Source organism: Asterias amurensis, chromosome 11, assembly GCF_032118995.1.
Source record: "Asterias amurensis chromosome 11, ASM3211899v1".
Taxonomy (NCBI): Eukaryota; Metazoa; Echinodermata; class Asteroidea; order Forcipulatida; family Asteriidae; genus Asterias; species Asterias amurensis.
The window spans coordinates 15,377,756-15,401,981 of record NC_092658.1 but is presented as its reverse complement, the minus strand read 5'-3'; the positions used below and the strand labels follow the sequence as shown (position 1 = coordinate 15,401,981).

At 38.7% G+C, this 24,226-nt stretch overlaps 1 protein-coding gene across 2 annotated transcripts in view; it reads right to left on the bottom strand.

Annotated features, from left to right (window-relative positions):
• The window catches only part of LOC139944322 (NADPH:adrenodoxin oxidoreductase, mitochondrial-like), a 191,356-nt gene that overhangs the window by 142,759 nt on the left and 24,371 nt on the right, over window positions 1-24,226 (bottom strand). For both annotated transcript variants that reach the window (XM_071941315.1, XM_071941314.1), the window contains exons 6-8: window positions 21,665-21,766; window positions 20,421-20,613; window positions 7,762-7,955 (exon numbers count right to left, since the gene is read on the bottom strand). In XM_071941315.1, coding sequence (XP_071797416.1) covers window positions 7,762-7,955; window positions 20,421-20,613; window positions 21,665-21,766 — 489 coding nt within the window. The remainder of the gene's footprint in view (window positions 1-7,761; window positions 7,956-20,420; window positions 20,614-21,664; window positions 21,767-24,226) is intronic.

Genomic DNA, 24,226 nt, shown 5'->3' with positions numbered 1-24,226 from the left:
GCCCAGGTTATATGCGACTGGTTCAGTACTGCTGCCTCATGTCAAAGCAAAGCTGTAATTAATCAAGAATCTCAAAGTGGACAAATTATAAATGGGATTTGGTCGTAGATCCAGGATCACAAATTGATAACTTAATACTGACAATTGAAGCGGAGGGTCACAGAGCTCAGGTTTCAGTAATTTGACCGGCGAGTCAAAGTTAAGAATATGATGCAGTGAATTGGTCAGCGATACTGCAAAAAGACATCACGTTTAATTGTAAGACCCCTGGGGCCTGGTTTCATAGGACTGCTTATAAAACCACACAAATTCGCTATGTTCAAAAATAAGACTTGATGGTTGCAAGGTGGACGGATGATAAGAAATATTTTGCATTGACAACAAGTACCGGTAGATAAATCTCATAGGCCCCATTCCCCCAACCGCATTTTTGAACCAACCAACCAACCAACCAACCAACCAACCAACCAACCAACCAACCAACCAACCAACCAACCAACCAACCAACCAACCAACCAACTTTTAATGATTAAAGGCAGTGGACACTATTGGTAATTACTCAAAATAATTTTTAGCTTTAAACCTTACTTGGTAACGAGTAATGGCTAGAGGTTTAGTATAAAACATTGTGAGAAACAGCTCCCTCTGAAGTGATGCAGTTTTTGAGAAAGAAGTAATTTTTGTGAATTTGATTTTGAGACCTCAGATTAAGAATTTGAGGTCTCAAAATCAAGCATCTGAAAGCACACAACTACATGTGACAAGGGTGTTTTTTCTTACGTTAAAATCTGGCAACTTCGACGACCGATTGAGCTTAAATTTTAACAGATTTGACATTTTATGCATATGTTGAGAAGATTAGTCTTTGACAATTACATGTACCAATAGTGTCCAGTGTCTTCAACATGTTTAAGTTTGTTTTATTTATTTCATTACACTACCAAAAGCATAAGCACCAACAACAGGATAGTTTCGTTGACATTCAAGCATGTCAGAAACGTTCAGTTTTAGATGGGGAAAAACCCATGCAACCAGGTAGGGACTGAAAACCCAATCCACATACATGTAGGTGGGATTTGAACCGTGTCCTAAGGTAGAAGTGAAAGGCAGGGAAAGAAAACCACTGAGCCGGCCAGACCCCAACTTTTGCCTGCTAAGTAAAAAATTAGTTGGGCACAAGTCACATACATGTAAAATGACAGCTGGTAAACTGTAGGGTGTTAAACAATTTAAATTTTTAAGGAATATTTTGTGGTGACATCATGAAGATAAATTTCTTGAGTGACTGCGATGTCTCAACAGTCGCCTGACGATGGACAGAGTATACTATCCGAAACATTGAGTCCATAACATCTCTTTAATCTTTCTCATCTCCCTGAGGAGTATACAGTCCAAACTGCAGTGGAACTTCATAAGAAGGTTTTTTCATACACAATATCAACCTCTACCCTAAAGGTAAAGAGAAGCAATTGTAGTAAAGCATCTTGCTCAAGGTCAGACATGTCACAAATAGGGATTCGAACTCACACTACGATGACTTGAACACAAGAACTCGACTTCAATGCTTAACCGATCGGCCATGACACTCTGTAAGATGGCATTTGGGCTATAATACAGCACTTTCATTTTCCCTACCCAGGTTGCTACAAACCCTTGCCCTACAATCTATCACCATGAACCCCCAAACCATCCTTTTACCCAGATTACTTGTGTGATTGAGGACGACCCTTTCTATACCCATTAGGGTTTGTAAACAGCAATTATAATGCCCACGCATTCCTCTCTATCAAGATTGCTTCTTGCCTCTAACTGATGGGGCATACCCATACACCACCCACTCCTACCACCCAAGACTTCAGTGGGAGCCAAGTGAGTTTGTATGCTAACAATTATTTTGAGTACTTACCAATAGCGTCCAGTGCATTCAAGCAGCTCTACAATGCCAACCAATCCATTTAATCAAAAACATTGGCCAGACCCTGCTTCGAAGAATGAGAATGAATGTCCATGACTTTTTCATAATAGACATACAGGGCGCCTTGAAAATGATCTGAACGACAACATTGTTCTACATATGTAAAGGATATCATACCAATTTGAAGAAGAGTAACTTGTGGGGAAATTTATCACATGACAGAACCTCACTGGCTTTTAATACTGAATGACTGGCTATGAAGGAATTTGGGGGGCAGGTCTCAACTTAACCACAGGCACATTTACTGTGAATGCTCCATACTTTTACTTGGAGTTTTGCTCAAGTTCCGGTAGTAACTTTAATTTTCCTTGAAGAAATGCCCTTTATAACAAGTTTCCAGAGGGAGATCTTAATTCAGAGTTGACGCTCATAGCCCAGCTACATTTTTTATCTTCGGTGGCCTTTGGGTGAGTAAATTTAGGTCTGCCCAAAGTATTTTTCCTGTGGCTATTTCAAACTCAATGCAAAACTAGACACATTTCAAGTGCCAAGCTGTTTTGCCAATAACATTTTACAAATTACTAATCTTAATAGGAAAGTCCTGTAGTACATGTATGAAGTTAAAAATACTATTAAAATGCCTTGTGAGATCGAATTCAATGTCCATATCTTGAGGGAAATATAATCTGACAAATGATGACGTCATGACATGCATGATGACGCCAATTTGCTTTGCAAAGCAGTTAAACTTATCAAGCTTGTTTAAGAAAAAGAATTTGGATTAAAGCATGTTCTTCAATTTATGACTTAATAAAGGGGCAAAAAATGAAAATAAAAACATTCAAAATAACTTGTGTGATAATGTCAATTCAATCCCTGCAGCTATGGCTTAACAGGTTTGTTATTTTATGCATATGTTGAGATACATCAAGTGAGAAGACTGGTCTTTGACAACTGCCAAAAGTGTCCATTGTCTTGAACAAGCACATGAAGAAGCATCCAGCACATGCTTTGAAAAAGCACAGGTTATGATTCGTGTGTAGGAATTTCAACCAGTCAGTAGACAACGATCCCATGAGTGGAGAACCCAAAAACATTACAGACATACCTACGCAATCAACAGGTGGCAATATTCTCAATAAAGCTGCTGCCACCCCCAAACCAAATCATGTCTTGCATTACCCGATATCCCTACAGAGTAATATAACACTCTACTGCTTGTTATTTCAACATCCGCACATTGGTTTCCAATATTTGTCTTGTATGACTTGATCTTTAGAAAGCCGTGCGCTGTCTATTATTTCAACATGTCGGTGAAATAGTTTCCGATCTATGTGAGGAAAGAAGATATCCCACACTATGACTCTTTCTATATTTATCTTCTGTAACATCGCAATTTTTTATGTGTCTTCTTTTGATTTAAAACGCATGTAGTAAATTGCTTTTCTCTTTGTCTGGGGGGGGAAGGAACTAAATGTCACAGGAATTTGAAATCAAAAACAAAGTAGATTGAATTGAGATTTGAGCTGGAACCATATATAGAAACATTAACAGGCATTAACACTGGCAATTACGTCAAATGTCATGTTTCAGGGGGATGATCTATGAAAAGGTTGACATAATGTCAAAATTGTATTAAGATTGAGTTGGATTTAAATCTTCTCTGTGTCTTTACATCAATTTAATACCTGTCTATAATTAAAATGTCTTCTCCGACAAGATGAGGAGGGGGGGTGTCCGGAGGGAGGCTTTCCTTCTCTCTGATCAGCTTACCATGTTTGCACAAACTTTAGGTCAGAAAATAATCCCCTGCAGGAATTGACCACACAGACAACATAATCAAGCCGTCAAATCTATCAGCTTGCCACACTCGCAGAGAGACTTTGTTGGGTTTTCTGTAACTAAATCCTGCTTATGGCCCAGGATAATTCCCATGTAAGATGATTTGGGAAGGAAACTCCAACTTGTCTTTGCTGTCTTGCATACAATTCTCGATAAGACAAATTTGTTTCTGACTGCCTGAATTGCAAAGTCAGTTATAATCTTTGCCAGGGGACTTGGGAGGAGGAGAGGGAAGAGGGGGTGCTCTGAAGGGAACAGATAGACAAACAAAAAATTGTTGCCTGTGTTTTTAAAGTAGATGGGAATGTCTGAGGAATTGTATCTGAATATGTATTTTTGGTGTAACCTGATGTGCTTGTTGATTGCCAGCAAGCTCAAGACTTGTATATTGACAAGTTTGAAATTTGGCTGCTAATATCATGACTGTAACCAAGTACGTCGGTCATAGAAATCTTATGATCTTTCATATGCAGGCTACTTTTAGCAATAGTTAAACGCTGTTGGTCATCAATAAATAAAGATATAAACTAGACATGATCATTTGTGCACAAATGCATAGCTGTTTCGTCAAAAAAATATTGAAATTTCTCAACTGAGTTTGAAATTTGTTGTGTATTCAAAGCAATTTGCCCAATGTGGCATATCAAAACAAAACAAAATTGGATGTTAAAGGGGCAAAAATGAAAAAAAAAACATAACAAATCATGTGATGACGTCATCATAACATCATTTCACATTGGCTGCTTATATCATGAATGTTACCAAGTACGCTGGTCATAGACATCTTCTGATCTTTCATATATGCAGCCTACTTTTAGCGGCAGTTAACCGCTGTTGGTCATCAATAAATAAAGATATGAAAAAATAATAGTGCCAAATGTGGTCTGTGTGCAGCTCCTTGTTTTTGAAAACACAAAAACAGGACGCTCCTTTGGTATCGTGCCAGCTTAAAGGAACACATTGCCTTGGATCAAATTTTTGACTCCCTTAAATGGCCGGCCGGGTTACTTGGCAAAGTAAAAGGAAAACCATGCAATTTCGAGGCAAATTTGTTTGGATCATTGTATTCCACTTTTAAAATATCTTTCTAACCATATATGCATTTTATAACAAACGGTTTCAAACGCTTTTCAAAGACCAACTTGACTGATCCAAGGCAACGAGTTCTTTTAAATAACCAATGTGGTTCCATATGAAGTTAACAAAATGCTTATTTGTGCAGATGAGGTTTTATATGCCAAGTGAGTTTGAAAGTTTCACAGTTCCAGGTAGTGTTCCAAAGCCTTGGTGCTACGCTCTGAAAACATCTCTCTCCCCCCCCCCCAATCGATGATTTGCCATTTCTTTGACAGTGTCACTTGCCATGTACATGTACATGAATATGAATATGTCTGTAGGGGGGTCAGATTATCTTTGTGATTTCCTTGCATGCCTTTCACCTCTGTGGTCCCAGGTTCTAATCCCACCTTAAGCTGGAGCTCTTATATGTGGATTGGGTGTTCAGTCCCTACCTGATTGCGTGGGCTTTCCCCCATTGGGGTTTTCCTCCCATATCTAAAATTGAACAATTCTTCATCCCGTTATGCGCTAATTATGCTGTTGGATATGTCATGAAATAAACAATCAAATGTATGTTTCTTATCGGCAGAAACACAGTTTGAGTCCGGTCTTGACACTTGTGTCCTTGGGCAAGACACTTAAACATAATTGCTCCGTCCTTCAGAAGAGGCATAAAGCCATAGGTTCTTTGTGTTTTGTAATGCACATTAAACAAAAAGGTAACGCTAATCATTAAGAGAAGTGGATAGCCATAAGCCGGGCCTTTTTTTCTGCAGCCATGCGGAAAGGTACTTTGACTGGCTTTGGTGTAATTCATACAGTGCCTTCCCTGGACTTATATTCCGCGACGTTTGCATAGTGTGTATACAGAGTGGTAGCTTTAGGTTTACAAGGCGGAGCTGTTCCAATTGGACTTATAAGCGGCCCTATTACATGTATGTTAATGTGGCTGTGCGGAATCGTCCGTGACTTCTTTCGGTCTATTAGTTTTACCACCCCATCACCAGCGTGGTAGGTTGACAGGGAGCTCAGTTTAACATGCATTTCCCATCGGATTTAATTTTGTCTTTCAACAGAAAAGTTGTGGTACACTAAAAACAAAGTCAAGTGGGATTCGGCCCTTGTGTCTCTGGCTGAATGAATGCGCTTCCACCTTGTGAAGCACAACAAAAAGCAAACCATAATGAAAGCCATTTCAAAGCACCAAGCTCCTGTGAAACAGGCTTTGAAAATGTATCCATCTGTAAAAGAGTTGCATTTGTAAAAGAGTCTCTTAAATGCAAATAGTCTAAAATGGGTTGCCTCTAAGTTGCCAGTCAAAAAATGTCTCATGTAACAAGGTCCTGAAGGGTTTAAACATTTGCTGAACATCTAAAATCAGAAGATATGCACAATAGTGCAAGTATGTCAACACTATGAAAATGCCTCAAATTATTTGAAAGCTCATTGTTTAAACATTTGCTGAACATCTAAAATCAGAAGATATGCACATGTGCAAGTATGTCAACACTACGAAAATGCCTCAAGTTATTTGAAAGCTCATTGTTTCCTTCAGAAAAGTGGGTTAAATAAAGCCCTTAGTGTCATCATTAGCATTTCAATTGTATTTCATTAATATCGGGTCTTTCAAGTCAAATAAACACTTAGGCCAAAGTTCTCCTCCGTGGGCAAATCTGGAGACATTTTCCAGAAAGAGCATTGCCTCATCCTCTGGGCGATTGATCCCTTCAACATGTCAAGTCAACAGTGCCCACCAACGACATAACAGAGATTGCAAGACGTTTACATGACCAGAAGGAATGCCACAGGAGTCCAGGGGAAAAAATTGTACAACGCATTGCAGAAAGAGTAAACGGTTGACTTTAGGTTTTTTGACAATAAACATTCTCTGCGCATTATAACTTGGAGTGTAATGTCTCCCGGATGTGGAGTGTGCTTACATTGTCTCGTGTGACAGCGCCAAGTGGGATGCAATAGACCTTCATCACGGTGTGGCATTATTGATTTTACTCCATTCCAACTCATAACCAAACTGAGGCTTGACGAAATAATAGTCTGGTGCCATGTTTGCGCAACAAATGTTAGCATTCAACACTGTTATCTGTTGCACTAAAAGAGCTTTTTCAAATAAAATATCAACTTCTACCATGTCTACCCTCACAGGTACCCATTTATACACATGGGAAAAGAGAACAATTATAGTAAAGAATCTTGCTCAACGACACAAGTGTTGTGACCTGGATTCGAACCCACAATCCCATGACTAAACCTCCAGAACTTGAATTCTGCTCTTAACCACTCGACCTTAACACCATACAAGGTGTGCATCATAAAGACATTACATTATCACTTGGTTCCTTTTTTCGAATCATTACCCTCATTACCAAACTTGACACGCAGTAACTCAACACCCTGGGTAAACTATTTGTCATCACACAAGGGTAAGTGGAATATCAACTCAGCCACATAGCTCTTCTGTGTCCTACATGTTGTACATTATACATGTACATATACAATGTACATTATGTAAACGCTGATTCAACATGTGAGTGATCACAACAAAGTTATTCTCAAGCAAACTTGCCACAAAGCATAAAAGAGCGCAATACCCGGAGTTAAAATCACACTCTTGTTGCTATGTGACTCGACCAATCAGAATCAACAACTCAAGTTTGCTCACAAAGATGAAGTCTGGCATCCACCACACAAGGTTTATTTACGACGAAACAACACCTGTTCTTTTCAGAGCCAACACTCCCACTGAGAAGATTCACACATGGAAGACCCGCAAGTTTACTATTATTTATATACTTTCTACCTTTAGAAGGTTTATTTAGCAATGCAGTATATCGTCCATCAAAACCAATCGGAAACCTGCCGTTGGACTTTGATGGATTAGGGTGACACAGTTGGGGATAAGTGCATCCTCTACGTAAGATACATACCTGGATCTTGTTTTTCGCTAGCCGGATGCCACCAACTCTACTCGCATCTTTGGGACACGGAAGAATCTCCACCGGACTTCGTTGAAATGTCAGTGTCCATGTCTTGCCATAAAGATCTTGGCTCATCACTGACGGCGGCTCCAAGGCGCTGTTGATCATCAGCTCAGTCAAGCGCTTTCTGGAACGGGGCAACTCTGCAAGTACAGAAATGCTTCAATAAATAATTTTTTTTTCTTCTGTCTTCATCCCTTTGTCTCGGGTTTCCTAAGGTTAGTTTTTTTTCTGGGACACAGCCACCCCTCCTGAAAGTGGACAATTGCCTTTATTAGAGAAGGATTTTCCTGGAGTGTTTCTTATTACCGGTCTGCTCGGGTTTTGCTCCACTTTCTTTATCTTGGGGGAAATCATCACTAATGAATAAGGACGACAGAGAAGATTAAGTGCAGAGGCAGTTTTTCAGAGACTATTAAAGGCAGTGGACACTATTGGTAATTACGCAAAATAACTATTAGCATAAAATCTTACTTTGTTAACGAGTAATGAGGAGCTGTTGATAGTATGAAACATCGTGACAAACGGCTCCCTCTGAAGTGGCATAGTTTTCGAGAAAGAAGTTATTTTCAACGAATTTGATTTTGAGACCTCAGAATAAGATTTTGAGGTCTCAAAATCAAGCATATGAAAGCACACAACTTCGTGTGACAAGGGTGTTTTTTCTTCTTTCATAGTTATCTCGCAACTTCGGTGACCGATTGAGTTCAAATTTTCACAGGTTTGTTATTTTATGCACATGTTGAGATACACCAAGTGAGGAGACTGGTCTTTGACAATTACCAATAGTGTCTAGAGCCTTTAATCAGAACAGAGCAGACTGAACAGCAGGGCCACCTTAGTGTATTCTCTCAGCACAATCCAATGTATGTAGATCCTTAGATAAGCAATAAACTCATTGCTCAAATCATTTCAGAAATCATAAATTGCTTTCGTAAGGCTAAAAGGAAAAGGTATTTGATGTTGAGTGACGCACATTACGCTACAATTGCTTTTCACTCTTGCCTCACATTCATGTCAGTTCAAGTTCTGACATCAATTACAACCCCAAGTGCGTCATTGTACAATTCATCATTGATTTCACTCAGCGATGTCCGAGTTGAACAACAATGTTCAGCAAGTTTAAGGAACTAACAAATAATGGTTTTGCTATTACACTAAAAGGCCCTTAGTATGAATAATGTATCACTAATGTTGCCATTTTGCGTTTTTGTGACGAACATGTGTAAGACCAATTTATCCATTGGTAACAATTACACAAAGGATGACTTCTGCATTAGCACAATAGTGACATGTCTATTTTCACAAAACACCGTACATTTATGTATTTTTGTTTTAAAGTAATGTACAGGTGGTTTGTATGCGTTAAGTTAAGGGATTTATAATTCATCGAAAAAGCAGTTGCAAGATTGAAAAAGCATCGGCCGTGTTGACAGTGCTGTACTAATGAAGAAGTTAGTTTGATTTTGATCATGTTGATATGAAGTTTAAAGTCTCCAAAAACAGCATGGCTGTGATGCACATTGGTGGTACATGTACAACAAACTCTTTGAAATCATAACTTAAGACCCAGCACTAACACACTCTTTTAGGATACCAATTTCTTAAAAATCAAACAATTGCTTCATATGTGAATTTTGTCTGAGCGAGGATCAAAGGCTGTCTTGCCAGACTAATCATAGAGTGATGGACAGTCAACCTTTATCACCGAATCAAACAAGTTTGGGATGTTGAGTTACCATTGTAGCCCTGCATGTCGTTCAGAGTGATGAAGGATCCCTATACTATAACCCATGGGACTAAGGTTCGATGAGTCCATAACATATATAATTCGCCTCAACTACCTTCAATATTTCCCTTGTGATGTAAATGTACCCCTAATAATACAGTATATCTGCTATAGCTACCAACAAAACCGGCAAAACAAAATAATAGAATGCAGTTAGAGAAAAGTAAGCCTGTCACATGAGGCACCCTTTCAAAATCACATTTCTCTTGCCGATCTTGCCGTCGCAAAACCCAGCGGGGATGAAAGAAAAACAACTTAATGCAGGAGTGTCTTCAGTAACACACTTAATCCAGTAAGACTATAGCATTTTATTTCCAAGATGGATTTTTCAGCGTCTCCCATGTGTACCATATCTACATGTATGAGAAATCAAATGGCGCAAAGCAACATTAGATTCATCACACCCGAAAATAAAAAAGGAGAGAAGAAAGCAACTACATTGCCCAAAGACACCCTGATGTTCCAGTTTTTATCGGGTTACTATTCCCCAGATGCAACAGCTCTACATTTTATGAACTCTTAAATTATTACCCTCAGGGGCTGCCAAGACTGACTTTTGTCTTTAAATTCAAGAAGTTATAAAAAAGATGCAGGGTGCTCTCAGATGCCCTGTGAATTGCCAATCAGGCAGAGTTGCCATAAATTGTTCACAGAAGAGGGTTATCTTCCACAAAAATTTAAAGGGTTGATGTTGGCGGCATTGTTGTAACCAAGTCATTTTTTGCTCAAGTCAAGTCAAGTCACAGGTCATTTTTGATCAAGTCAAGTCAAGTCCCGGGGTCGATTTCACAAAGAGTTAGGGCTAGTCCTAACTTACATGTAGGAGTAGTCATAGGGGATGTACAAAACTTAAGGCTAGTCCTAAGTTAGGACGAGTACTCGTCCTACATGTAACTCGAGATAAGACTAATCTTAACTCTTTGTAAAATCCACCCCGAGTCATTTTTGATCAAGTCGAGTCAAGTCACAGGTCATTTTTGATCAAGTCAAGTCAAGTCACAGGTCATTTTTGATCAAGTCGAGTAAGTCACAGGTAATTTTTGCTCAAGTCAAGACACAAGTCACATAATGTTTCAAAGTAAACCCACTTCCATGATGTTGTGACAAACATAAATACAATCAAAAACCTGTTTGAAAAGACCAGTGAATTTTGCCACATTTATTGTAAACAATAATTGCATTGTCGTTAAATCAAATAAATTCAAGTCAATTGTAAATTCTTCAGTAAAAGTCATTTTTGTGCAAGTCAAGTCAAGTCTCACGTAATTTTCCCTCAAGACAATTCACAAGTCATTTGTGCTCAAGTCAAGTCAAGTAGGAGTCACTTTCCCTCAAAGAAAGACACAAGTCATTTTTTTTCCAAAGTCAAGTCAAGTCGCAAGTCAGTGAAAATGGCGACTCAAGTCTGTCTCAAGTCCAAATCATCCACTCGAGTCAACAACATTGTGTGAGAGAATTACATGATCAGCAAACACCGTTGCAAAAATGATAGTAAGATCCCCATAAGGACCTTTTTTTTTAAAATAGCTTTCCAGTGTCCAACACTTGGGTATGCAAACAGTATTAAAATATGCTGCAACTCTCCCGTGTTCAAGTCATGCTTCTTAGAGCCATATAATATAGATAAATGGGTTCTTATGGGGTGTCATTGCGGAGCTGACTAGTACATGTACACGTAAAAAATGCAAACTTAAGTTCTGGTGTTGTCAGGGGGTGGTTATTTTATTAACATGATTGATTACACAAAATATGAACACTCTCTGGGACTATTTTGTTTATAAAAAAAAAACTTAAATAATACTAAAACTTGCAATGCAACTTTTATAATAATGTTTTTCCATTCAAAATAAGAATATTATGGATGGACTAAAAACAACAAAAGTCAGTGCTCTCTCAAAAATAAGAAAATTACAAGTTGAACAGCACATTTTATTGACAACTAGAGGACATGAACAAATAAGCTATTTCTTCCAAAATTCTTTGACTTTTCGTAAGAGAGATCAGAAATGATTTCTTGGTGTTGTGATGACTGATGAGCTCAATTTCTGTCAAATGTTTTTTTTTCTTTTCGCAAATGGCGACCCAAAACATAGGTCACACAACAGCACCCTCAAGAGTCCTCTTTCCCATTCTGAAGATTGTGTGGCCGTGCAGTCTTTTTGTTTGTTTTACATTTATTTTTCTGAAGAGATTTAAACCGGTCCCCAGTGACCGGTCGTCGGCGCATGAAAGAGTTTACAGCCACATAAAGAAGATTATCTCTTGCTAACAAGAGGACTCACTGGGAATCTAAACCATTACAAATTACTAAGTTTATTGTTGAGTTCCTTTAAGAAAATCAGCCGCGAAACTTGCTCGACAAATCCTCATTTCTTGTTATGTCTGGATTGTTTATATAATAAAATCAGACCGAATAAATAACTAAATGCTCCACAATGCTCTTTTCTTGTGAACATTTTCTTATCGCTGTACAAATATTTGCTCCTTGTGACTTCATTGCACTGGAAGGAATTAAACTGGCATCTGCCAGGCGAAAATGCTGGTGTTGCCAGAGCAAGCTAATAGAAACTAGGGAATGAAAAAACGTCACACAGCGACCGCGGTGCGCAGAAACTAGATACGCGTATCCCCAATTTGTTTCTCTTCCTTTTAATGTTTTTTCTATTTCCTTTATTGAAGCCTGATCTGTTCTGACAGCGCCACTTCAAGTGGGGCCATTTATTAAACAAGCTCGTTGTACTCGTTCTCACTCTGTCACTTTTGCTGACGTTAAAAAAAAATCCCTCGCTCTATTTTATTCTTCGCTCTACAAATATTCCTGCTGACTCTTCGCAGAGTTATTTAACACACGGTTGTGTTGATGTTGTTTGTCTGACAGGTCCTTGATGGAATGAATTAAGGGGGGTATGAAGAGCCCGTCATTAAGTGTGTTGACCAATTACAAGTGGCCTTTTGAAGAGAGAAAAGTGGCTACTGAACATGATTCTGAGTTAAGTGAAAATCAATCCAAAGTGTCAGTAAACAAGACTTGGATGCCCTGAAGGGGTGAAGCTTAAGCACAAATTTGATTTGTTCCGTTTATTATTAAATTATATTCTGGTTTTTTAAATTGAATGGAGTTGCATACCTTCAACAAACACTCCTGAGCTTTTCAGTTGATGAGAAATACTATGGTTACTCCAAGCGTTTTCCATGGGGAAATAAGACCTAAATAACTGTGTGTTTGAATAAGAAGTTATTGAATCAACACAGCAGGAGTTTGGTGGGTATGGAAAATGAGGTTTCCGAGGTCTCGAAATCAAAATCGTGGAAAATTACCTCTTTCTCAAAAACTATGTAACTTCAGAGGGAGCCGTTTCTCACAATGTTTTATACTATGAACCTCTACCTATATAACTCTTTACCACGTAAGATTTTCAGCTAATAGGTATTTTGAGTAATTACCAATAGTGTCCACTGCCTTTAAAGACACTGGACAGTATTGGTTATTCTCAACGAATGCATAAAATAACAAACTTGTGAAAATTTGAGCTAAATTGGTCGTCAAAGTTGCGAGATAATAATGAAAGAAAAAACACCCTTGTCACACGAGATGGGCTTGCTGTTCAGTCTGCTCTGTTCTGCTTAAAGACACTGGACACTATTGGTAATTGTCAAAGACCAGTCTTCTCACTTGGTGTATCACAACATATGCATAAAATAACAAACCTATGAAAATTTGAGCTCTTCGAAGCTGCGAGAGAATAGTGGAAGAAAAACATCCTTGACACAAAAGTTGTGTGCTTTCAGATGCTTGATTTCGAGACGTGAAAATCTAATTCTGAGGTCTTGAAATCAAATTCATGGAAAATGACTTCTTTCTCGAAAACTACACTACCTCAGAGGGAGCCTGTTCTCACAATGTTTCATATTATCAACAGCTCCCCATTACTTGTCACCAAGTGAGGTTTTATGCTTATAATTATTTTGAGTAATTACCCATGCCCATAGTGTCCACTGCCTTTAAGCTTTCTACGGGGTCATGCTTCATTGAACTAGAAATGACAACTATTACCGCGCTGCTGCATTCTTACAGCCAACGCCCAGTCATGTGACCTGAATGCGCTGTAAGCATTATTTCCTCCCACCCAACAAAACTCAATTTCACTACTGTTAATAATTCATTGTGTCCCCAGAAGAAGGAAGTTACTCAACTTCACTTGAAAAAGGGCGTAAAAAGGAATTAATGTGCAGGAATGCGTTTCAGGAAAATGAAAGTTTAATCAGTGTTCTGTTTTTAACAAGTCCTGTAGTCATTAAAAGAAGGTTAAATTCTACATGTGAATGGTGAATGAGAAACATGTCTGTGGGGTAATTCTAACAACAGAAATGTAACAGCAGTGCCGTACTTTGTTTTACATGTATTTTGTCAGGAGCCAATTGATTGCTTATGGCCTTCTGTTAGGGAAAAAAAATTACTTTGTGTGTCTGGAAGAAGGGCATAAAGCCTTAAGCTTGTCTTCTGGATACATAGCAAATAAAGTGTTAAAGGCGCTGGACACTTTTGGTAATTGTTAAAGACCAGAATTGGTTTATCCCAACATACAGTTTGTATAAAATAACAAATCTGTCCAAATTTTGACTCAATTTGTCATCGAAGTTGCAAGAGAATAATGAAAGAATTAAACACCCTTGTTGCACGAGTTTGTGTGCTTTCAGATGCATAACAAAAGGCCTGAAGTCTTATTATTTGCGTGAGAAACTACCTCTTCTCATAAACTATATTACTTCAGAGGGAGCCATTTCTAACAATGTTTTGTATTAACTTTGGTTTTTACCCATATTCATCGATGAGTTTTAGCACTGTATACACAGTACTTTCCCCCGAGGATTCAAACCCACGACCCTTGCAATTCTAGAGCAGTGTCTTATATGATCTCTCTCCATTGCTCGTTACCAAGTACTGTATCTTTTTTATGCTAAAAGTTATTGTGAGTAGTTACCAATAGTGTCCAATGCCTTTAAGAGGAGACTTACACTGCACAGTCAGTGCAGCCAGGGTACCGGCAAACCATGAAGAAATCTCCAAAGGCTAACAAGCCATTTGCAAGTTAGATTTGAATGATGTCGGGTACAATGACTTTATCGGTCACAAGTGAAAGCTACATCTGAATTCCTCAGACTATTAAAATCCAGCGTGGCTGTATCGTATTGCTCTCGGTCTGGCTTACCAAGCTCTAGGAACGCAAAGGTATTCTTGTTACATATTTTAATCGGAAATTCAGAAGGTGTGTAAGGGTGGTTGAACTCTGTTAGTAAAATTCTACTTCTGTCGATATTCTTTTCTGTTCGTTTTGCCAATTCAATCAACCTGGTTTGATGAAATTGTTAGGTTGTTTTTAAGTTTGGGGAATGAGTTTCAATGACTAGAAGCCTTAAGCCCGGTTCATACTTCCTGCAAATAAGAATGCGATACGAATGTTGACATCACAAACTCCCAACGAATAAGTTGCAGCAGTTCAACTCTGCTCAACTCACTTGCGAATATCGGTGCGAAAGGAGGGTTGTGACGTCAATTCACGTCAAATTCGCTTCGGAAGTATAAACCGGGCTTTAGTCGTGATGTTCTCCTGCATTTCGCTTAGTTTGGCTTGTTTTTATTAACAATGTACATCTGCACGAGGCGAGCATGCCACTGAACATGTCAACTAACTTTTTCATCTGAAGTGCTCAACCTTTTGCAGATTCAAATTTGTGGTGCATTTGTGAATGCTGCAGCCAGAGGTGAGGTTGTACCACTGTCACTAAATGCAGAACAAGTTCTTGTTTCTGTTGTCTCAACATGATGACACTGTATTCCATTTAAACTTTCATTTCACATACATGTGACTTTTAGTGTAGCATTTTGCTGAAAAAGAACAACTAATGACTCTACACATGTACTTTTAAAGCCATTTAACACTTTCGGAACAGAAAAAAGTTTACAGATTTACAAATAACTTACAGGGTTTACAGAAAGGTAATGGTGAAAGACATCTCTTGAAATATTATTCCATTAAATGCTTTACTTTTCGAGAAAACATTAAAACATTTATCAATTCTCGCTAACGAGAATTAGGGATTTATTTTGAACACATGTCATGACACGGCGAAACGTGCGGAAACAAGGTTGGGTATTCTTGTTATTTTCGATGACCAATTGAGCCTAAATTTTCACAGGTTTGTTATTTTATATATAAGTTGTGATACACGAAGTGTGGGCCTTTAGACAATACTGTTTGCCGAAAGTGTCCAATGGTTTAAGAGTGGATTTGAATCAGTCACCCTATTGACAATCACTGTGCCAATCTCTTTTATAATTAGCCTTAGGCAATAAGACTGTGCCCCTACCAGAGATTATCAAGCAACCTTTCACACACACTGCATGTTGTCAGGCCTGCATGTTTTAGTTTTTAAAGGGCAATGCCACCAAAGCATTTCCCTCTCCTTGGTAAAGGTTATCCTATGAGGGAAAACGTAAATTTCTACTGGAGCATTTAAAGGGCACCACGAAAATTAAGACGATATCGAGGCAATTGCCTTTGTTGCCTCCGAGAAGTATCAGGCCTTTGTTGTGCAGTAGCAACTTGGCAACCATGTTGTCAAGAACATTGTTATATCTGTATAGAGACAACCCTCACTTCTCCTAAATGCCAATCTTTCATCTACACCCAACTGTTTCAGCTTTTCAAATGTTCTCACGAACAAGTTCTGTCTCCACACAACAGCACTGTAAGCTCTAAATATCCTGCCACCCTCCCCAACCCAACAACCCCAATTACAACCTGACAATTGCCTAATGCCCCCAATTACCTACGAGAGTACGACTGCGTGTTTTATTATTAACCACTTTAACCCCGCAGTGTCCCTCCCTATCAAGTGTCACTGATGTTTGGAGACAGAAACTCCAGCGCAACCAATTGGTGGTCTGTAAATGAAATTCCTGGGTGTTTTTTTTTTTCTTTCTTTCTTTTTCTCTCGGAGTCTTCCGCCCTAGAAATAGAGAAAGAGAGATTTGACACCCCTCCCCTCAATAAAATAAAATAAAACAAACCTGTGCAGGATTGCAGGACAAAACGAAATCTCTAACGCAATTATGGCCTTTGCATATGGAGTTAATAAACAAACTGATGTTTGGAACAGAAGTTTAACCATCATCAGTTGCTGAACTATATCTGAAATTCCCGGGTGTTCTTGTTTCTCTCTCGCAGTCTTTCGCCCTTGAAAGAGAGGTAGAGAGAGATTTGACACCCTTCCATCAACAAAATAAAATAAAAACAAAACTGTGCATGATTGCAGGACAAAAACAAATCTCTAACGTAATTATGGTCTTTGTGTAAAGAGTTTTCAACGGGAAAAAAAATAATGTTTGGAACAGAAATTCCAGCATCACCAGTTGCTGATGTTCGACTGAAATTCCTAGGTGTCTTTTTTACTCTTGTTCTCTCAAATCTTTCTCCTAAGTGAGATTTGACACCCCCCCCCCCCCCAAATTGGTGCAGAATTGCAGTGGAAAAATAGTCATCTCTAATATAATTATGGCCTTTGCACAAGGAGTTTTTCTTTTTTTAACTGACTGAATGAGGATATCACACTTGGAGGTCTGTGTTTGTGTGAACTGGAAACGTCTCAAGTATAAAGCTAATTTAATTTAGATGCTGTCTAGTGTGTACAACAAAGACACTTGCCGCAAACCATTTCAGATACAAAAGCTGAGGTTTACTGAATTCTAAATTGAGTTTCCACAAACAGATTTAGACCATGATAAGCAGAAATTATGCCTAAGCAGTGTGCGGTTCAATTGATTAACTTGCTGTAGATATAAAGCAGTAATCAACATGATACATTATTTTGCAAGCTAGTTCATATGTTCAAATCCCATTATAGAGGTCCTGGGTCGGCACGACTCAGATAAAATAGTGTCTTGGTTGAGTAGTTTAAGAGCATCGAATACAAGTTCTTGTGTGGGTTCGGATCTCGGTCATGACAATTGTGTTCTTGAGCAAGATGCTTGACTATAATTACTTCTCTTCACCCAGGGGTATAAATGGGTACCTGTGAGGCTAGAGGTTGCTACTGTGTATGAAGAAGCCACTAGCGCCCAGCAGCTCAGGCTGTATAATCCCCAGGGAGCTGAGAAAGATTACATGACGGTTATTGGCCCAATGACCAGGGCACTAATATTGTAAAATGCGCTATATAAGTATTATAACTATTTAAGGGTTAAAGCTAAAAAGAAATTTATTACCCCCCCGATGCATTAAAACACAACTTTTAAATGCTTTTGATTTATCAATTTGAAAGTCCATCCTATACATGTACTTCAAGGGAAGCTGCAAAGCACTTCAACTGGTGTTTTAAATTACAATTCCTAATCACTAATGGCACAGCAAAAAAAGTCCTGGCAATTATAAAGCAGAGCGTCTAAGCCAAACGCTTTTAAAAAAAACATATTAATTTGTGTTGTGCAGCCGGAATATTGTCTTACCCACACTCCTTACGCTATCTCCGGACACTGCACAATCTGATTTATGATGTTAAATTACCAATAAACTTATCTTGTTCTTTTATATTGAATTATTGATTTACATGACAGCAAATCCCCGAATCTAATTCAGTAGGCACTTGAGTTAGGTATCCTTGCAGTGAATTATCGCCAACGCATGCTTTACAATGTAATCTTTTCTCTCTGAGGAATCGTGCGGGCCGCGCGGTCATTTACCTAGTTCGGGAAAAGTGAGTATGAATTAAACGGCATATCTGATAGACTCGCTCTGTCCACATAATACCAGTGAAAAGGTGATGGGCTTCAAGCTAACTTCCTCTCACGCACACTCAAGTGTTGAGAGAGTAAATAATGACATTTTAAAGAGGACAATTCTTTCTGTTGCTCCATGAATGGCTATTGTGTTCTTAAGAAATTTTGCCACAAGGTACTTGTTGTCTTCTTATTTACTGAAATTACACCCTTTTTGTGTTGGTCCTTGGCATACAGGTTCTTTTCTAGATATAATAAATAAAGGATGCTCAAATAACAGGATGTACAAAGGGTGTATTTTTCTCTCAGGAACAAATTTCACACAAATTTCTGTTGTGAAATGTTGAGTTGTCAACCACCAGTTCTTTTCAGAACCCATAGTACTAAAAAGAGATGTACACTTGGTGCTACTACAAACTTTATACTCCCAACAAATCTCACATTTGCTCCCAAGAAAGACAACCAATCCCGGTTCTAATTAAAAGCCTTAATTAAAGCCTTTGAAAGCCTTAATTAAAGCCTTCGTTGCCTTTCTTTTGCCAAGTCAGGGTTTTATCAGCGATGATGTTTTCAAAGGAAAACAATTACTACAGAAGCCCCAAAAAAGTATGGAATGGATACCACAAATGCAGGCCTAAAACCTGATTTTTATGAGAGAGGGCAAGGCCATTTTTCATTTTGTCAGTGAGAAAATTTCATGCTAAGCAAATTTTTGTGCTTAGCAGCTCTATGAAATTGGGCCCTGAGCAACAAAGGCCCTGGCCTCTGTGGTCTCTGTGTAATTCTAGGCTCTTGGTCATAGTCTTGGAATGCTTCTTCTCATTGAACCCAAGTCTCGCCGCCCATGGGGAGACAGGTCTTTTTCTTCAGCTGCTCCTTGCATCTGAAACTCACTACCACTTAATCTAAATTATTGTCTTCTTCTCAAAATTTATCTAATGTCACAGGTTTTCAAGGACTAATTTTGTGTGTGTCTGTTTTTTCTTTGTTTTGTTTGTTTTGGGGGTTTTACTGCGCCTTGAACACCCAGCAGGGTGGATACGTGTGCATTACAAGTCTTATTTATTATTATTATTACTATTACAATTATTAATATTAACAATACAGACCAGAAATGGCAATTCTCATTAAAACCTAGAACAGCTTCTCAGCGTTTGAAAATCATTTTTGTCTTGTTGAAAGCAAATATGCTGGTGTTTTTCTTGAGGGACGGGTAAGATCAGGTGTTTGTGATAAAGGGCCTCAAGAAAAAGCAGCTCATGAGCTCCTCTTTTGTCTCTCTTTCTCTTTCCATCGCAGAGAGAGACATCCTGGGCTTCCTATCTGACCTACATATGTAATTGTTACTTGTAAGAATAAACCTCGGACACTGTTTCACAAAAACTATTAACAGTCTTCCTTGGCTGGACTTATCTTGCATTCCAAGACAATGTGGTGTCATTTTTATTTCATTTTTTTATAGATTTCTATTTGGTTCTTTTGTTTGAGACTTGGCAGACTTCACAATTTCAAGACAGGTACTCCTGAGGTATCAATTACAGACATGTTTCCTTGTTTTTGTCAAAGTATTTGCTCAGTACTTTGGTGGTTTGCATTGACCTAAGGTTTGCGTGTGCTCTTTGAGGGCTTAGCTTGAAAGAACACGCATCCTCAGAGAAATGCTATTGATTCAATTGTCATTTCTTCCCAACCCCACAGAGGTTTTCATCTTATTGTTTGAGTATGATTTATTGTGGATGCATTTCGATGACCCAGACCAGAAGCACGTTTGAGCTTCAGAATCTGGTTTAACATTTTGGCAACATCTGTCATGCCACAGCGATGTAGTTGTTCAACTAGTTTGAACTTTGTCTGGTAATAAACCAATCCTCACATACATCTCTCAGAATATTTTGGGTCAGTGCAACTGAATTTTGTCTGTGTAAAACAACAAGCATTTGTGCTTTAATAGTAAGAACATTTTTAATGTCATAATTTACTTCTATTTCCATTTCATTTCCCACTATTTCCATTTCATTTCAACATCTCCGATAAAACTCTCACCTGGTATTTTTTCCTGAAGTCCCTCAAAGTCACTTGGGTTGAGCTCAGCACGGCATCCAGGCAGCTTAGTCATTTCTCTCAGCTCCTTAATGCTGAAGGCCACCTGTAATGGACCCCTCCTTCCAATCAGGTGGACCCTCTTTAGTTGTGACTTGTTCAGCGCATCCAGAGCATGCTGAGTTATATCTGTTTGCTGGAAGTTTAACAAGGAAGGGAGTTCGAGTTTAGAAAACGCTTGTGAAGATCCATATTTTTTAGAAACAACAGACATTAAAAATGTCCATAGAAAAGACCAAAAGTAGAAGTTTTATTAGGAGTGTCATGGCCGAGCGGTCAAGCGCACCTGACTCATCCTCAGGTGTTTCTGATCACCCAAGGTTTGGGGTTTGTGCGTCCCGGTCTTGACACCTTCAGCAAGACAAAAAAAAAGTGATTGCTCTGTCCATGGATGGGAAGTAAAGCTGTTGGTTCTGTGTGTTGTGTCATGCACTTAAAAGGGTGTCATGGCTGAGTGGTCTAGAGCATCGAATGCAAGTTCTGGTGGTTAAGCCTTCCAAGTGTGTGTTCGAGTCCCTGTCGTGACACTTGTGTCCTTGAGCAAGATAGTTTACTATAATTGCTTCTCTTTACACAGGAGTATAAATTGGTACCTGCCAGGGTTGAGGTTGATATTGTGCTTGAAGAGCCTTAGGAGCGCCAAGGCAGCCCAGGGCTGTATACTCTCAAGGAGCTGGGAAATATTACGGAAATGTTATTGGCCCAATGACCAGGGCACTAATGTAAAGCGCATTGAAACATTGTTATTAAGAGAGGGAGTTTGCCCTGGTGTTTCTGGCATGGTTGGCTGCATTAAGTTTGTGCCACAGCACCTTTTAAACTGTTACAGGGTGCTACATTATGTCAAATTACATGCATGTGTTATATTGTCAAACATACCTAGCAGCATGCCTGTAGAAATAAGTAGTAACCGCTTTGGGTTGCCCTTCAGGTGTGTAAAGCACTAATATATTGACCTAGTGCATGTTATGTACAATGTATAACCCTCTAATTAACTAATTAACTAACAATGTATACTGCATTCAAGATAAAACTCTCCTGAAGACGAGCGTTGAGACCAAACTTGCTCTTTTCAGAGCCACCACTCCTTCAAAAGAGATTTTACTCATAGTTGTACCAGCAAGTTTACTATTCATATTTATATTTATAGTTACTCTTAAGACAAACCTTGTTTTTAGCAAAATTACCTTGAGTATACTTGTTGGTGTGATGAGGATTCTAGCCAAATCGAGAGCAACATTCCCCTGACCAATCACAACTGCCGTTTCTCCACTCAGATCTGGATTAAGCTGTGGAATCAAACAAACCAGGGATGTGATTGGGTAAAAGGTTTGAAACAACCTGGATCCAATTTCACAGGGCTCAGGACCCACACGCAATGATAAATCAGTGTCATGTATCATTTAGCAGAATATTTTATTATGAATGAAATCTTTCTGCTGAGCAAAAAGATACTCAACGGTATAGATAAAAATAAAAATAAAATAAAAATTAAAAAAAAGGATGTGTTATACTGCTTGGCAATTATTCTCAGTGAATATTTGAAAACCAAAATGTTTGGTAACTGCTTACACTAGCCCACTGTGTATATACAGTGTACGCACTAAGCAAATAACTTTTTATCTTGAAAAAAAGAAAAGGATGTGATATTCTGTATTGGCAAATATTCTCAGTGCTAACTAATTATCACGGTTGCAAATTTTTGGTAACCAAATGTTGGTAACTGCTTACACTAGCCCACTGTGTATACAGTGTATGCGCTAAGCAAATAACTTTTTAAAACAATTTCTTCTTCTGCGTAATGAGCTCTGTGAAACATCATGCATGCTTTACATCGTCAGGGGACGGGTTGAATACAGATAAAATATAAAGTGCTTCTGCGTCCCATATATGCAACAAGGCCGAAGGGCAAGAGGCACATGGGATGCGGGAGAACTATATTTGTCCGTATTCCTCAAGAGAGTGACGGATAACGAACTTATCCTCTAGCAACATTGCAATCAAAGAAAAGGGAACAAACAGTGCTGTTCTATTGGCGTTGTATTTCTTTAGGTTTCAAACTCATTTGGGTGTTTTTGTTGTATTCTAAAATGACTTAAAACATGCAGTGTTGAACATTTGAAAAGGTTAAGTTAAAACAAAGTGTCAGGGAAAGTTATGCTAAAAAACATTGAAAGTTAAGTTGTTGATTTTAAAGCAATTTGGTCCCATTGCAGTCAGTGCGTTCATTTACATGTGCATATAAGCACTCTGCATACACCAATGTAAACTATGTCTACAAATTCTGTATTTATTCCGCTCCCGAATGTCCAATTATAGAAATTTACTTGGCCTAATGTATGCCTGCAGGGTTTAATTTCAAAGACCTGCTTAATAATAATTTGGGGGGCTAATCATCCTTACTCGCAGCTAGAGCTGAATTGCGAAGGACGCGACTACAAAGTGTTTGAGAAGCAGGCATGCAAGGGCGCCTTCAGCTGCCAGCCACATCAACCTAATATGACCACGGAGCACAGCCAAGATCGAAAGTATTTGATTTTTTTCATGAGGGTGGAAAACCGGATAGTCTGGAAAACCCTTGTGGGACAACAGATAACCAACGCATATCTCAACTCACATATATGGCCCTGGCCGGGAATCGAACCGGGGTTACCTTGGTGAGAGGCGAGCGCTTTACGCACAAGCAAACCGCGCCGACCTGCTTAAGCAGAAAATGGTACATGTTAGATGGTATTTTAGCCGATAATCTTATCCACGCGAGGATAGTTTTGTTGTGCTTAGCTACTCTGTGCGCATAAGGAGCCCTAAGAAATTGGGTGAGGAATGGGCATTCTTTCAATGATTTATTCAAACACAAGTGCCTGGTTTAGGCGAATGCTTTAGACCACAACTAGAACACTGCTAAAAATGTGCGTTCAGGGCAGCCAATTTTGCACTTTCCAAAACACAAATTGCACCATATTCAATCTTATGGTTTCACTTGGAGGAATTATTACAGTTTTCTCACTGCATGTCATATGGCGCCTTACCCCAAATATGTAATATGGGTTTTTTTTTCTAACTGTACTTTTAAAATTAACTAAAGGATGAAATACGACAAGGGTTCGGACTGATTTGAGTTTGATACCAATATGTTCCTATATTCACAGGCATTGACTACTGATCCCAAAGTGTGATAAATTATCTCCACTTGTACTTTGTGCAGAATGCCCATTGATTAATGTGTAGATTCAGCATGCACATTACAAGAAGCTTTGACAATTGGCGGCGAGTGTCAAACGCTGCAGTGCTAGTGGAAATTTGTCCACTGATTTACGCCGTATCGGTTGAAATATTGAAAGTAAGTCTCACACAGAAAAATCCGGAGAAAATTGGGTGTAATTGGTTCATTTGGCAAAAGCACACATTCCACTTGCCTTATGTGGTGCTGTGTACACAAGCAAGATGTATAGATTCTAACGCAGTGCAAATTGGATTGGACAGTTAAAAGTTCACACATTTCTGCACATGATGTACACATGTGATTGGAACCAGTAAGGCAGAGAAATGATTTGGTTAAATTTGTTTTTTAGGCTTTTGGGTTGGTTCATTTGGGGAGGGGGAATTGCATGGCTTTTAAATTGTAAAGATCAGTGTATTGTGTATTGAATCTACTGCGAAGAGTTCTTATGGTGGGAGATGTTGTTCTGGCAAGAAAGACTTGACTCTTTAAAAGTACTGCATTGACACCTTTTGTAATTGTCAATGAC